This window comes from Parasteatoda tepidariorum, chromosome 4, assembly GCF_982258835.1.
Source record: "Parasteatoda tepidariorum strain Cologne lab strain chromosome 4, Ptep-v5.0, whole genome shotgun sequence".
Lineage (NCBI taxonomy): Eukaryota > Metazoa > Arthropoda > Arachnida > Araneae > Theridiidae > Parasteatoda > Parasteatoda tepidariorum.
The window spans coordinates 74,153,087-74,170,275 of NC_141758.1; the positions used below are offsets into that span (position 1 = coordinate 74,153,087).

The 17,189-nt window shown below is 24.5% G+C and overlaps 1 protein-coding gene across 1 annotated transcript in view; it reads right to left on the reverse strand.

The window, feature by feature from the left end:
- The window catches only part of Abcd3 (ATP binding cassette subfamily D member Pmp70), a 31,537-nt gene that overhangs the window by 10,322 nt on the left and 4,026 nt on the right, over positions 1 to 17,189 (reverse strand). The window contains exons 5-15 of the mRNA XM_016075282.3: positions 16,459 to 16,547; positions 12,951 to 13,020; positions 10,552 to 10,578; positions 8,855 to 8,925; positions 7,364 to 7,487; positions 7,236 to 7,292; positions 6,632 to 6,684; positions 3,799 to 3,888; positions 2,628 to 2,697; positions 2,472 to 2,541; positions 909 to 997 (exon numbers count right to left, since the gene is read on the reverse strand). Coding sequence (XP_015930768.1) covers positions 909 to 997; positions 2,472 to 2,541; positions 2,628 to 2,697; positions 3,799 to 3,888; positions 6,632 to 6,684; positions 7,236 to 7,292; positions 7,364 to 7,487; positions 8,855 to 8,925; positions 10,552 to 10,578; positions 12,951 to 13,020; positions 16,459 to 16,547 — 810 coding nt within the window. The remainder of the gene's footprint in view (positions 1 to 908; positions 998 to 2,471; positions 2,542 to 2,627; positions 2,698 to 3,798; positions 3,889 to 6,631; positions 6,685 to 7,235; positions 7,293 to 7,363; positions 7,488 to 8,854; positions 8,926 to 10,551; positions 10,579 to 12,950; positions 13,021 to 16,458; positions 16,548 to 17,189) is intronic.

The following is a 17,189-nucleotide window of genomic DNA, read 5'->3' on the forward strand; positions in this document are numbered from 1 at the left end:
ATAATCTATTGGTGAAAGATCTTGTGAATAAGCTTATTCACTACATTAGAGTTCCATATTTGAGTTTCAAAATAAGAAATTCCATAAAAGAATTTCCATATCAAAAATTCCATATTAGAGTTTCTGTTAAGATCAGAATTTCTTTCAGACAGACAGCTCATTCAAAATTGACATTTCATTGGGAAAAGTGTATGGAAGCAAATGGAGTATATTTTGTTTAATAAACAGTTTTTGAAAGAAAGATATGCAGTTTTATAAAATTAAAAAAATCTGACATTTCATATCACTAACCTAATATACCTTTAAACTATTTGCTCTTTATAACAAAAAAACAATTAATGAAATAAATGCTATAAATGAATGTTTTTATTTTCATAAGAAAAAAGTAGATGAGTGAGAAAGCAATAACTCAAGATGATGCTGAAAGCAGCAATATTTTAACTGCCAACTGATATGGTGGTTAAAAATGACTTTAAAGCCAACATTGGCTTGAATTCAAAATTACAAGGCTACGAAGTTGAATATTGATAGTTGTAAATTCAAAATGGTTCCAATTATAAAATATAATTAAATTGTTACTACATTGTACCTCTAATAATTTTAGGAATGCTTCAAAATAATTTTTATAATTAATTTTCTATAGAGGTTTATAATAAATTATAAAAAATGGCAAATACAGCTACAAGCTAAACAATAAAAAATAAAACAAAAAATAAATCTGCTTAAAAAATTTAAAAATTCATAATCATAAATTAAAGATCTATCAATTAATAATTAAGATATTACTGCAAAATTTGACATAATTAACGAAAATAAAGCAATGTTTCAAAAGATATTGAAGAAAAAATTATTTTAATTTGCACATGAAGTTTTTGGGAAACGAATAATAAAATTAATACAATTCTTACCTCAACTCTGTCACCATGAGAAAGTGAATCTTTTCTAGAAGTTATAAAAGGTCTACTTATCAATAGATAACCAACAACTGTAGCCCAATCTAAAGTAAGCCAATTAGAAAAAATATTTGTACAAAATATTAGGATACACAAAGTTATTATAAACATTACTTATTAGTCATTACATGAATTAAGTACATTTATCACACTATAAAATAAATATTCAGTGTTGACATTTGTTATTTATTACACATGACAACAATTTTTGACATAAATTAAATTTTTCAGAAGATAAAATAAGCATAAACAATATCAAATTATAAAAGATAATAAAAAGTACATTATTTGCTAATTATCCCATCATTAAGTAGTATTAGTTTTTTCCCCCCCACTAGGGTTTTAAATCTTAACTTATTGAATCCTAAATTTTATAAAGAATACTTTAACTACATTAAAATTTATTACAGTTCAAGTATTTTTAAAAATAAAAACATAAATTGACTATAGAAAAATTTTTTTTATTTGAAAAAAATACAAACTTCTATAAATTAATCAAAAGAAATTTTAATTTTTAACTAAAATGAACATTTAAAAATAAAACATTCCTGCAATATCAGAATATAAATTTATTTAACTATATATATCATGTTTTAAGCTTTATCCAAACAAAGGAGGATTATTACACTTTTTCTAATGCTTTTTATCCACTTATTTGATTAAATAATTAGAGAAAACATATCTAGAAATTAAAAATTACAAATAAAGAAAAATATATATAAAATTACAAATGCCAAAAAATATCGAGAATCAAAGATTGTCTATAAATATGAAGAAAAAAACCTAGCTCTGCCCCAAATACATAAAATATAAATACTTAATAATGTTAATTTGTATTTTTCAAATAATATGAACTTAATTGAAATTTTGTTTCTTAAACAGATCTGCTAAAATAAATATTTAAAGATAATTGTTCAGTTCAGAAAGATTTTTGCACTCAGATAAAAATGATTAAAATTGATGAATAATAATTTTTTTTAAAAAAAAACTCAATATATATTTTAAAATTTTTCTTTCATATTTCAGGAGTTCCAAAACAAGGCAGCTTTGCAGTAACTTTTAAAATTAAAAAAATTACATCACAAACTCGTTTTTCTCTAAGTTTAGATCTTCATAATGACCTTTTATACCATTTTCATAATTTGCACAGAAAAAGCTGGCTTAAAATGGATAAACCTTAATCAACCGTCAACAGCTGTTATAAAGTCATAACAAATATCAAAATAGCACATCATTCGCTAAATAAATGTTATTTCATGCAATGACAGAAACATCAAAGAACAGCTTTAACAAAGAATTTGAATAAGAAGTTCAATTATATAATCATTAAAACACATTTAAAACAAACAACGATTGAATAACTTTTTGAATATTTTTAAAGTTGAAATACAGAGACGTATACATTTTCAAGAAACTTAAATATATATAAAAGTTTTTAACCACATTGAAATAATTCGTAATCATAAAACGAGTGAATTATGAGTTGTAAATTGTAAAACATGTCTAATTTTAACTTACAGCGAGCAACAATATTATCAATGTATCCCATTGAAAAATTGAAATGATGAGACATTCTCAGGTGATTAATCTAAAATAAAGAAAATAAGAATTTATGTTACAAAATACTACTGAATGACCATTTATATATTAACAATATAAATACTAGAAACTTACCAGTCTTTGAAATGAATGTAGCATGGTAACTTTTTCTTTACCATGACCCTGATAAAATGCTATTTCTTCACTTTAATAAAAAGATATGTTATAAATATACAGATAAATGTATACATGAATCGTTAGCTACATCAATTATTAATAAATATAAAATATAATAAAAAAAGTGTATAAAGTTCAAAATCAAATATTTCAATTGCAACATACAGAAAACTCATTTTGAAAGATGTTATATTTCATTAGAGTTTAAGTAAGTAGATTGTTGTTGTTGCATCAATGATTGCGGTCAGTGTGTGGGTAGGTGACCACTTTGATCAGTTTGTGTAGGGACCGAGGGGGTGTGGTATTGGTCCTCGTTAAACTGTTCTACCGTAAAGTGCTCGACTTCGCATGCAGTTCATTGGGCTACTGAATCGGGGGTCCATCCCCTCTGCAGAGGATCAAAATTGTGATGGCGTGTCTTCGGGTCATCCTCAGTGATGTTTCCCAGACCGTCGCCAATAGCTCATTGTGCAGCTCTAGTGCGACATATATGAGATACAACAAATAAGTAGAGTTAAGTTTTAAAAGGTTTTGAAAATCAAAAATAGACCTTCTCATCATGAATATGCTCCAGTACACAGAGAATCAAGAAGAATGCCATGAAAATTTTTTAAACTTTCTTACCACAGGAGAATGAGAAACTTATTAACTAGGCTTAAATCCATTTTTTCATTTGGTTAATTTTGGAGACAAGGATTTGTACTAAGACTCATAAGATTTATGCATTATTAAGAAAAACCTTATGGAAGGAATCTGACAAAACAACAGGACTAGGTGAGTCGCAGAACTGAACTGAAATTTTTATAAACACTTAGTGATGACCAAAACACGTCATCTCTATCACATGTTAATATGTAATAAGTAGTAATGTTTCCTTGTTCATTCATAAGTCTGGTTGTGGTATTTCCGTTAGCATTTAAATTTTGTACTATATGAGCACAAGTTATTTCTAGTCAATAAATAGCAACTCTACATTATTATAGAAGCAATGCTATATACAAATATGTATTATTCAAAGCAATGCTATATCATAAAATAGCTGATTTTATCAGACACAAGAATAATTTAAAATATTTTTAAATAAATTTAAAAAATTTCAAACTTAAAAATTTACAGATCTCAATTATACCTATTAGTAATTATTCTAGAATTAACATATCTCAATTCTCCTTCCAGTTTCTGCTCAGTCATCGTCATTTTACCAATCGGCCTTCTAAGTCTACAAGAAGATAAAAGATAGAAAATGCTGTATTAAAATTTTTCCATAAAAAGTAGCTTGATTACTTGTAATAAACAATAATGCTCATAACAACAAAACAATAATGAATAATTACTGATACAGGCAGTAATAAAGACAATTGATTAAACAAAATTGATTAACATTTTATTAGAATTGATGAATTCAAGAAACACATAATGTATAAATTTGTGTTCTAATAATTTTTTGAAAAATGATTTAAACACAGTAATTTTTTAAATTAAGTTAACATAACTTAAATATAAAAATATTTCTCCAAAGGTAACAGTAGTAACAGAGGTAGCAATATTCAATAATGTTAACAAAAATGAAATTTTTTTACAAAAATGAAAACAAAAATGAATACAAATGTTATGTTAACAAATAAAAATGTTAACAAAAATGAAAAAAATGAAAAGGTAATTAAGTAATAATCTTAACTACTATGACCTTCTTTTATTTAATGTTTCATCAGAAACCAAAAAGAAATAAACATATTTAAAAAAATAGTATTTCTAAGTAATATAACCCATGAAGAGATTTGAGTTTGAACTCATAGAAACCAAAACAATTGTTAAACAAATGCAATTTTAATGAAACGGTGTCTAAAATGTAAAAAAAAAAAAAAAAAAAAAAAAAAAAAAAAAAAAAAATTATGAAGATAAAAAATTACAAAAGTTTTCAATTATGTTTTTTATGCATCAACTTTAAAATCTACTAATTCATTTTAACTTCAAAACATAAAATAAAAATTAGGAAACAATTTTTTCCAGAAGAGAGAGAGAAAATGTATTCATTTATATATGTCTGTGAAATGACTTACCTTAAACATCAGGTTTAATCAAATAATAATTCAATACATAAAAAGTAAATATGTTATTTCTTATTTAACTAAAAAAGTAAACATATACATAAAACAGAAAATAGGTTATTTTACTAAATCAAAAATTTCTGGCATAATAGTAAAGCAATTATATTATGCTGAGGTAGTAAGTGCCCCAAATACATCAGAACTTTTGCACGTAAGATTACCTTTCAAAACATCTAAATTTTTTTCCTTTGAAATGTATGTAATTAAAACACTTAATAATTTGCATTAGTTTGGAAATTATTATAGAATGAGCTATTTTTTTTATTGACTGTATATATTAAATGTACCAATAAAATGGATAGAAACAATCAACCAAGTTAAATGAATGTTCCACATATAAGAATTTAAAAGAAAATAAGGAGAACAGCAAAAATAATTTATTTAGTATTTTCATAAGCTACTAACACTTCAGTTTAAAATAAAAGTTATCTTCATACTTTTATAGCATAAGAAGTTCCAGTAAACCTTAGAAATTTATGTTTGAAAGAAAAAAATATTGAATAATATTTATTAATTGGACATGGATATTGATGACATTCTTAGATATGGAAAAAAATATTTTTAAAAAATAATTAAAAACTTTTAAATGATAAAATCTTTTTTAGGTTTAATGGCTAAGATGTGGCACTAAACTATGATTAAATAAAAGTTATCTTTATACATTTATGCACATCTTTATACATTTACATTTTTATATATTTAAAATAAAAGTTCTTTATACATTTATGGCATAAAAAGTTTCAGTAAACCTTAGAAATACATATTTGAAAGATAAAAACTTCAAAAAATATTCATTAACTGGATATGAATAATGATGAAATTCTTAGATAAGGAAAAAAGTTATTTTTAAAAGTTAATTCAATACTTTTAAATAGTAAAAAAGTTTTAGCTTTATTAGTTGAGAGCCAGATGTGGCACTAAACTACGCTATAATTAATAAACAGTTGTGATATTATCTATTCAAAGTAACAAAAACAAATGGCACTATAATCAATTTCTCATACAAAAATAATAACATGCAAAAAAAATTTTATTGAGGCATTTTAAAAATTCATCCCTAAGTGAAAATTAAAGCAACAATGCTTAAATGCAATCATAACTTCTACAGAAATTGTTGATATGATTGGTTTACATAACTTTAGTGATTAACTGTTTTAAATATAACACCCAAAGTAAAGTGAAAATATAAACTTAAGTCAAAATTCAATAAAATTTTAAAATATTTAATTATTTTTTAAATACTACTTCTGAAATTTCAGGTTCTTATTAAATTTGAAATTATGAATTTATTATGAAACAAATTTCAAAAGTTTATTCTAATTAATTGACATTTTAAATAAACTTGGTTAAAAAATGGCTTGATAATAAGCTTTAATTAGCTTGAAACTTTGCATGAATATTAAATAGAAAATCTGAAAAGTATCTAGAAAATCTTATTTAATACAAACTAAAAAAAGTCATAGGGCATTACAGCATTTTGAATTTTTTAAAATGGGTTTCATGCCTAACAATAAAACAGTTCTTATACAGAAAAAAAAATGTTCTTAAAAATTAAGAAAAAAAGGAGTGGAAAACCAGTTTATAAGGAAGGAGGAAGTTTAAACCTTCATAATTACTGACAAGAAAGTGACAGATATTTGAAAAGGTAAGGTTAGAGAGTAAGAATTTTAGCATCATAAATGCCATTATGTAATTTTCTTTTAAAGAAAGTATGTAAGTAGAAGAAGTCCAGTGAAAAAAAAAAGTATAATTTGATCGTTAGTTCAAAAGATATTCAGAGTAAAAATTGTTTATATTTTGTATGCTTTGCATAAAAAAACAATGTATAAGAATTATAAGTCTTACTAAACTTACCTTGTGAGAACAAGACCAGCTAGTATTAAATAAGCAATCATTAGAGAAGGACCCTAAAACAAATTTGTATACATAATGTAAACTTTTTATGATTTGAAAAGATAAAAATTTTAAAAGATATATTCAATATAATATAAGAACTGACACCAATTAAATTATTATATTTCTCTTCACAATATAAATTCCTTTTATATTGTGGCTGCATAAATAAGTTATTTCTAAAACTTTTACTGCCACTTACAAGAAAATTGAAATTAGTTCAATAAGAAAGTATTTGATAAGTTATAATAATAAATTTGCTTTTTAAGGGCAAATACCAGCAAAAAGGTTTTAAAAAATTAAATTTTAATAATTTTCTAGGTTGTTTAATATGGGTGAATATTTTGCAAAATAATTTTAACTCTTACTACAAAAAAAAAAAAAAAAAAAAAAAAAAAAAAAAAAAAAAAAAAAAAAACAGCACAACCTTATCTCTAAAAAAAATGATAAACTATGAATTCAAATTACATATTAATAGTGGTAAAAATATTTTAATGGGATAAATACATTATACAAATATATATATAGATGTATATGTTATTATTATTAAATTTTTAAAAGTTACCTCAGCCCCAATGTCTGAAGACAATCTTTGAACGAAGATTATAATGTCAAGAAGAGGCTAGAAATAAACAATTGAATTAGAAAAAAGAAGAGAAAAAAAAACCCATCAAACTTGAAATAAAAACTTACTTTGCTTATATTTGAATATAGCTCAACAACAGAATTGCAAAATTTATCAACATCCTGAGTCAAAAGCTGATCAGGATTGGCTATCCTATTGTCAATGTTACTCATTTTGTAATAAGTTATGCCGCTGAAAAAAAATATAATACACAGATATCTCATTTGCTCAAAAAAATATAATAAAATATATTTATACTGAAAATATAAATAAAATATATTTATACTAAAAATATAAATAAAATATATTTATATAAATTAAGAAGAAATATTAAAGTTACAAGTTCAAACAAATTAGTAAAGATACATCAAATAATTTTATTTTTTGAATTCCCCATAGCAATATTAAACACTATACCAGAGGTGGAGAACTTGCTGCCTTGATACCACAGGCAACTTCTGTGAGCTTCTTGTGCAGCCCCCAGCTCTTATATTAATTAAAATTTAATTATATAGATTATTACAATTTGAAAATTTATAGAATTAAAAAATGTGTTATCATCCATTGAGCATAACATGAAATATAATGCTGCATTGTTGTAGTTTTAGCAGCAGCAGCATGCCATAGTCTGAATTAGTTTCCATTCTAACCACTTTTTCAGTTTGCCAATGTCAAGCAACAAAAATTCTTCTGTTATGTTCCTATTTTTTTGGCCATGGCTTACCCCTATTTGAAATACAATAAATCTGTTGTTTCAGGTCGTATTGCTATCGGCCATTGTGAAAAACTATGTATTACTTTACCAATTCTGCTATTATAATACATGGTTTTCATGTATTTTCATTAAGTATATGCTTTCTTAAAAATACTATTTGGTACAAATTTTTTCTTTATTTTAAATAAAAAGGGAATAAAATGAAGAAAATAGAACATTTAATAACTACTTTGAAAAAAAAAATGAATACAAATAAACACTATTTGACTCATTTCATAAGGAATATAAATATTTCAATTTTGAAGGTGAGGCTCAATGAGAAGTATTTATTGAAAAATACTTATACATTATTCAAAACAATACTTAAATCAATGTAGTTTATTAAAACATTATTAAATATTAATGCTATTAATAAGTTATTATCCTCATATGAGTACAAAAATATTTTATACTGTTAATTTTTATTTCATAAATGACTTAATGTTTTTTTAAACATTATTTCTAAACAATGCTATAAAGTGATAAAACTATAATTATTTCACAAAAGTCACATCTATAGTATATCAACATATGCGGCCTCCTTTTTCACTGCTTAATTTAAATGTGGCCTCTCATGGTAATTCTTACATAAAAGTCGAATTTATAGGTATATCAACATATGTGGTCTCCTTTATCACTGCTTAATGATAATGTGGCCTCACATGGTAAAAAAACTGCCCCTTTCTGCACCATACTATAACGATTTAAAGTGAAATAAATAAATTACACTTTTTAATGTTAAAATAAAATATTATAGTTTAATGTAGTTTCATAAACAAACAAGATTTTAAAACAAGTACTTTACCTTAGGTATTTGTCATACAGATGTTTAGTAAGTCTTGATCGGAAACGAAGCTTTAACTCATTTAAACCAAACTGAAATATAAATTATTTAATCATAATTTCAAGACATAAGAACTAACATTGTTTTTCAAAGCAGGGTTGGCATGATTTAAATATTGATGAAAATTGCGACTGAAATCACTTGATGTTTTTTTAAAATAGTCATTTGTAACAATCAATTGGTATTTAAAAAAAATAAATCATTAAGTCAATTTTCTTTTTTATAAATATATACTTTAGGGTGTGATTCTTTTGTAAGTCTGATTTTCTTGATATTTAAGGTTTTATCCAGAGAAAGAATGAAAAAGGGTAAATTATTATTTTCAAAATAGACTAATAAATATCTAAAACTAGTGACTAAAAGTGAATAGAGTAATGTTAAACTGTTAAACAATGATTTTCCAGTAGCTGCATGTAAAATAATTTGTTGATAATAAACATATTTAAATTATACCCATTTAGTTTTATGTTTATCCGAATGCTTTAGATGCTTTTAAAACATATAAAATACATAGTTAGTGTTAGCCAATATTGAAGAAAGACATATTCTGCCCATAGAAACTTAAAATAATTTTTTTTATGTGTTCTAATCTAAACTAATTAACTAACAAATTATTACTTAGTCTTTACAATTTTAGGATGCTTAGCTCTTTTAAATATAACAAAAGTTTTTTTTAATTAGTTATAAGTTTTTTATAATTAAATTATAATTTTTGAAACATTTTAGTTAGAAATATCAACTACTTAAGCTATATTATTGTTTTTAAATAATATTAAGCACTGTCAACACATTTTAAAAATTATTTGGCTGGTAAATATAAAAATCTGTGTGGTAAATCTGTTTTAAGTAAAAAAATTTAATTTAAATAAAAAAAAATCAGATTTAAATAAAAAAAATCAGATTTAAATCAAATAAAAGTGATTTTTTAAAAAAAAAAACAACATTAATTTTGCAAACTCTGTTTAGAAGTAGTTAATAGTTCATCAATGCAACCAGATGAATTAAAACTTATAGTAAGCAAATAAAATTACAAATCTTTTTTGATGAAAAACAAATACAATTAATTCATAAAAATAAATTACTGTTTTTAGAATTAAAAGTAATAACTCACAAAGTACAACTTTTTTTAAAGTTTATTGAGCAGCCTAATTAAAAACTCAAATTCAGAATTATTTTAGATACCTACCAGTTACCAAACAGTTCAAAAGTTTATTTTAGCTATCAAAAGAAGGAAAAACTTACAAAAATTATATTTTTGAAATGTTATGATTACCTTAGTGCCCCTGTGATGAAATTTTTTATGTATTTTGGTTTTTAAAGCTTAAAAAAAATATTACCCATCAAAATAAATAATTTATTTAAACATTTGTATATAAGATCTTTCAGTTTTTCAATTTTTAAGTGTCAGCAAAAAAGTTTAATATTAAGAAAATTTTTCTACTTTTATCGTCATTTTAGGACCATTTTATAAAAGTTTTCTCATTGGTCATATAAGTTGGGTATGTAATAATGCTTATCAAGTTTGACAACTGTTTTTATAATATTTCAGTGACAAATAATCATCAAAAGAAAAATACACAGCTTATTTAAGCATTGAGTGTCAGTGTGATTTCATATAAAATACATTAAAATAACAATACAAAAGAAATTAAACTTACTTTCATAGCATTGTTAACAAGTGATATCTAAAAATAAATATATTTATTACTTAAAAATAATTAACAATAATCAACATTTACCTAAGATTGTAATGCACGTACAATGTGCCCAAAGAAAGACCACCCTGAATAACTTTTGATCTATTGATCAGATCTTCACATTCTAGAACTCAATCTTAATGGTTTAAGAGGGGTGACTACAAATATGCTAATTAATTACTGAAGGCAAAATTTAAGTTACGAAATCAGGAATAAAAACTTACTTTCTCAGAACAAACAAACATTTTTTTAAACGGATTCGGATTTCTGACCTTCAAAATATAGAGGATAGCTGCAATCTAGGAAATATGGTCCCTATAGTTTGGTCAGGAGAGTGACTCTGAGTTTAGAGCTCATTGTTAATTTTATTTTCTGCTTATCTAGACTATATTTGGAGAACTTTTAAAACAAAATGAAAAATTTTTGCATACAATTATAAAATTCTTTTATCCAAATATAATTCCATGCAAAAAATAAATTTTAGTTAATATTATTATTTTTTATTATTTTATTTAATAACAGTCGCAACATTGGGAATTGTAGGGCATAGAATTTCTTACATTATTTTATAGTATGTAATTTTACATAGCAAAAAAGAAAATTTGAGCAAAATTGGTTGAATAGTTCCAGAGAAATCAAATTTTAAATGTATGACTTTTTTAAATTTTGATTTCTCAGGAACTATTTTGCTCAAATTTTGTGTTTTGATATGCAAAATTACATACTTTAAAATGATATAAAAATTTTATACCTTACAATTTAAATATTTTTCGACGATTATTAAATAAAATAATAAAAAAAATAATAAATATCAACTATAATTTATTTTTTGCATGGAATTATATTTGAAAAAACGAATTTTACAATTGTATGCAAAAAGCGTTCATTTTGTTTTAAAAGCTCTTTAGATATGGAGAAAAATGCAAAAAATTAAATTAACATTATGAGGTTCAAACTTTCGACTGCTCTCCGAACCAAACTATGGGGAATATATTTCCGAGACTGTGGATACCCCCTATATTTTGGAGGTCAAAAACTTAAATCCATTGAAAAACTGAGCGTTTTTATGTCTGATATCGTTACTTAAAATATCGTCTGCACTAATTAATTAGCATATTTGAGGTCACCTCCTCAAACTATTAAAATTGACTCATAGATCATGAAGATTCAATCATTAGATCAAAAATTATTTAGGGAGGTCCGTTTACATGGCGCACGGTACTTGCTTTATGAAATTAAGATAGAGAAAAGGTTTTAAAAACTAAGCGTTGAAGAAAATATAGCCAATTTTTAAACTAAAAGTTAAAATCAATTGTAATGTAAAACTTAGAGAATCTGAAATAAGGTAGATAGGAAAAAATTGATTATTTCAAAAGAAATCAATTTGTTATATAGTAATATAATAAACAGTTTATTTAAAGTATTACATTATTAAAGATAGATTCAATGAATGATTAGTATAAGTGCAAAACATTAGTGAGGTTGTAAAATGCTACAGCAAATGAAGTTCAGAATATAGTACCCACCGCCTATTAAAATCACATTTGTTCTGTGAATATATAATTTTATAAATTGGAATGTCTACACTTAGGAAAAAAAATTTAAAAGTTAATCTTTACAAATACACAAAAAGCGAAATTGATTACTACATTTATATTTTATTTTTACAGCATCTACATTTGCCATTTTAATTAAACAAAAGCTATATATTTTCCAAAATTTATAGATGGGTTTTAAAATATAAGCATTAACACATTTGTTTGATTAGCAAAACTAACAATTCAACATGGTTTAAAAATTTATGAAAGTATTTATAGCTTTCAATATTTCTCTCTTTTTTTCTTAAGTGGATTTTAAAATAAGTGATTTTTCTGACATCCTTTGAAGATAGATTTAATTATTTAATAAGTAAAGATCATTGAAATTGAATGATAATAAGCACTCAGTGCATATTTTGAAACAAAATGGGGAGTCAACTAAAGTGTCACAATAAATAGAACTATTATTATAATTAACCAATAGAATAATTATTAATAATTATAGGCCTAAGAAATTTACACAATTTATATATTGTTTATATTTATAATATTATATTTATAAGAAATCTTATTTTATATACATATATATACTCCTGAAAGATTTTATGCTAAACTATTTTTAGGAGATTTTTTTCACATGATGTTATTTTACTCAAGTTACAATAGTAAAACGACATAATCAAATATCATGCTATTTTAATATCTAACTGTAATCATAATGATTTAACTTGTTATTTTTCATTGTATCTTCAAAGGATATTTTAAGAGGTATTAATAATATTTAAATATAATTCCATAATATACAAAAATTATAAAACTCACCATTGGCATAGCAAAAATAAATTTTTCTAGTGACTGCCTAAACAGGGGTATATTCTGAGTAATTATTGATCTGCAAATTAAATAAAAAAACTTAAATGAAAGATATTGCTTTAAAAAATTTAATTATTTAAGCAAAATATGATTAAGGATGCTCATTTTTTTCTCATAATCAAATGCAAAGACAATAAATTTAAATAATAACAATATGAAAGAGATTTAATATCATGGAAAAACATATAAGTTACTTTTAAATTCCGTGCAACAACATACAATTCAAATAAAAACTCTTTTTTTTTTTTTATTATTCTTTTAACAAATTATTCTTTTTAATGAAGTAAAAAAAGAGAAAAAGGAACATTTCCAGACTAATTTATCTTGGAGTAAAGACTAAAAATAAGCACTAAAATAATTAAACTCATATTATATGACAAAAAAACATAAAATTTTTTTCAGTGGGAAAATTTAATGAGTGAAATTATGAAAGTGGAAAGTAACTTTAATGCCTTTGTAAGTTTTTTTTAAAGTAGGTAATAAATTGTGCATGGAACTTCTGTGCAGTTTCCTTCTTTTGTAAATAGTTTCATGAAAATAAACTTCTGATTAATACTCAGAATTAAAAACTTTTATAAATCATCATTATATACAGTAAATTTAAATGAGAATAAGAAAATAATGTTATCATTTCCCTTTTTAATTATTGATATAACAATACTTATATAACATGCTTATTTCCAAGAATTTTAATATGATTTAGCACTTAAATCAATTTTAAATTTTACCCACTTTTTTAATAAACTTTTGAGCAGAAATCATTAATTTTCTAAACACATTATCTTAACTACTTAATAAATGTATATTAATATCTGAACAGTAGTCTTTAATTCTTAAAATAGATTATATTCATTCAAATCCATCTAGACATACTCGTATAACAGAATAAAGAATTTGTGTTGTAAGTACTAAAACTATGGCATTCAACCTGAAACTAAATTAGTAGAATTGTAAACAAGTTACGAAGCTCGATTTTCAGTTTTTTAGTAAGAATTTAAAAGATAGAATTTTCTCATTGGTTTAGCAGAAGTTATAGCTTTAATTTAAATTTTATACAATTCCGTTTAGTAAATTATTTTAAAGATAACATCAGTGATGTTTGCAAGCGTATAGCTTTAATTAAAAAAGTTGTTTGTAGCACGTTCTATACCTTTATAATTATTCATTCAATATTCCAGAATATGTGAAATGTCAACATGATTGTGGTAGCATAAGTGGTCTACCATAATCCAGCGTCAATTTAGTATTTCTAAAGTTATCTGAAATGATGTGTATGTAGCTAATCAACAGTTGTAACTAGCAATTAAAAGCTATCATCAAAATGCAGTTATTTGCAATAGAAATTACCTATCATGATTTGATACGTTTTTTTGTGAAGTTTTTCGTTGATTTCTGTTGAAGAAACTACATTTATATAGTCCCTGCTAGTACGTTATTTTTCTACAGAATTATTGCTAGCTAAGTATATTTATATGATTTTTATGTTTTTAAAATTAGTTACTTACTAATTTATATAACATGAGTGCTGAAGTTGGTGGGGGGGGGGATGCCGTTCAACCAAATATTTGGTTTGTAATAGTAAAAAAATTTAAAATATTTAAAAGAACAGTTTTTTATTCCTTCCTTTTTGTTCTATGTTTATTTCTTTATTTTTTTATGAAGTGAAGCAAAAATTTCTAGTCGGTTCTGGAAAATGTTTTTTACATTGACCGAAGTGCAAATTGTACCAATCAGATTCGAAAAAGTAAGTGAACTTTAAAATCTGATTGGTGGAATTTTCGGGCTTGCTTGTAAATACACGCAAGGAGAATAGTCCTGTAAAGAAATGTATATAGTTCTTACATTTTTTGATGTAGTTGAAAAGCTAAGTAATTAAAGTAAATATTTAAAGAGAACAAAAACTTTTATAAAGTTTCTTTAACCCCTCAACGATCGGTTAATTTTTAAGAAAACGGTCATAAAAGTGCTTATTTTTTGGCTTTTGTATTTGTATTTGATTCGTGCTGAAATCTAGTTTAAAATAAACTATCTACAATTACCTTAAAAAATATTCTGGTACTGCTATCTGGTATGTAAAATGAGAAATAAAATATTTTCCGGGCAAAAGAAATGAATTAGTTTTATTCTTATTGGCGTGCTACTACTGAACACTCCAGCCCGTCAATATCACGGGAGCGAGAAGTAGCAGGCGAAACGCCACCCTGTCATTTTCACGGGAGCGAGAAGGAAGGGGCTAAATTAATTTCATATAATTTATAAAATTTTGAATATTAAATGAGACTACTATGTTTCTTTATAACAGTGTCTTACATACTTTATAATCTGATAAGCAAAGGATCCAGTCCAAGAACAAATAATTATGTTCAAGCAATAAAAAAGAGGCGATCTCAAATGTTACTTACTTTTTATTTGAATTAAGGCACTTTAATTACCTTACCTTATAATTGAAGGAGTAGCGTTGGATGTTTGCTATTTTACAATATTACCCCCCCCCCATATGCAAGAAAACAAATCTTATGAAACATTTCAACAGAAAAAAACATTTTTCAAAACGTTCTGCAGAAAAGTTTTTTGCAGAACAGCTTTTGTTTCTGCAAAACTTGTGCTGAAAAAACCTCATAAGTTTTTTGTTTCCCAAATGAAAAATTTTCCTGCAAAAACTGCAACAGTTTGAAAACAAGGTTGTTGTAATTCTGCTATAGGGAATATTTGCATAAAAATTGATTTTTTTTTTTAAAATATGGACTTTGATTTTTAAAAATAAATATTTTTCAGTGTTTTTCTTTTCGTTCTCTTCAGTGATTACACCTTTTTACAGGGGCATCTAATCAAGGAGTTTGCCCTTGGCATCCATGTATCTCTTCATGTCTTTGCCAAGTCAACATATGCAGTATTTTGTAGTAAAGCATTATGTGTATTTTTTTAGCATTTTTTCACAAAAAGGTGGCAGGCAATTCAATCGGGTGCATTGACTTCTTATCAATAATTTACTCGGTCACTTTAATGTAATATATTTACGAATTAGTAAATTTAAGTGTGAGGGATTATTTTCAGATTTTAAATTAAAACTCAAACAAGATTTGAATGTTAAAATTTAAGGATTAAAAAGATATTTGTTGAACACATGTCTAAAACATCTGACACATATAACAAAAAAAATACATGAAAACAAAGCATTTGTATTGGTTATTATGTTCTTTTTGAATTTTTTTTTAAATAAAAGATTTCAATGCAGGGTTACATAACTATCTTTTATGTCATATAAATCCATAATAAATCTCCTAAGAAAATTAAATTTAATCAAAAATATATAGTAAATTTTAAATAATTTAAACACTGAAGAAAAAATGAAAGATTAAAAAAGAAAATAATATAGTTAACAAAGAATTGGGAATTTTAAATATAATTCGAATTAACTGCTATTTTTAAAGAAGAGTAATTAATAATGAATACCTACCTTTCAATGACAGTACCATTATGAATCATCCAAATATCCCACAATGTTCTTCCAACAAGTGAGCATGCAATCATAGCAACATATGCTGCCTACAAAATTGTAATACATTTTAGTACAAATTGAACATATTATGAAAATAAGCATCAAATTACAGACATTCTATTTTCTAGCAAATGATAGATTTTTTTATGAATAAGAGTCTTGAATAATAATTATTAATGAACTTTCAGAACAATTTTAAATTGCATATAATAGCCCTTTGTAGTGAGCAAGGTCTTTGTAAGTAACAAGGGATAAGATAAAAAAAAATAGGGAAGTCAAGCAATTCTCATTCTAATGGCCTCTGGATATTCCATAGATAGAATGTTTGTTTTAAAATTTTTTTTCAAAACATCAAACACACTAGTATTAGTTTGGTTGAGTTATCCTCCTTCCAACACAAACCGTAGCTTTTAATGATTTAGGACACTTTATGTAATGAGGATTTCTTTTAAAAATTTCACTAATTATCATTTCTTAATTATTATAATACTTCAATTGGTTGTTTTTCATTTGCACTTGGCTATAAATTTCCTAATGACTGCTCATATAGAGGCATTTAACAATTGATAATTGCTCAGATAATTCTGTAATTCAACATTGTTCACCAAAAAAAAAAAAAGTGTGCATAGTAAAGAAATAAATTAACAACACAACCAGCATTCAACCGTCAATTTTAACCAAATCTCATT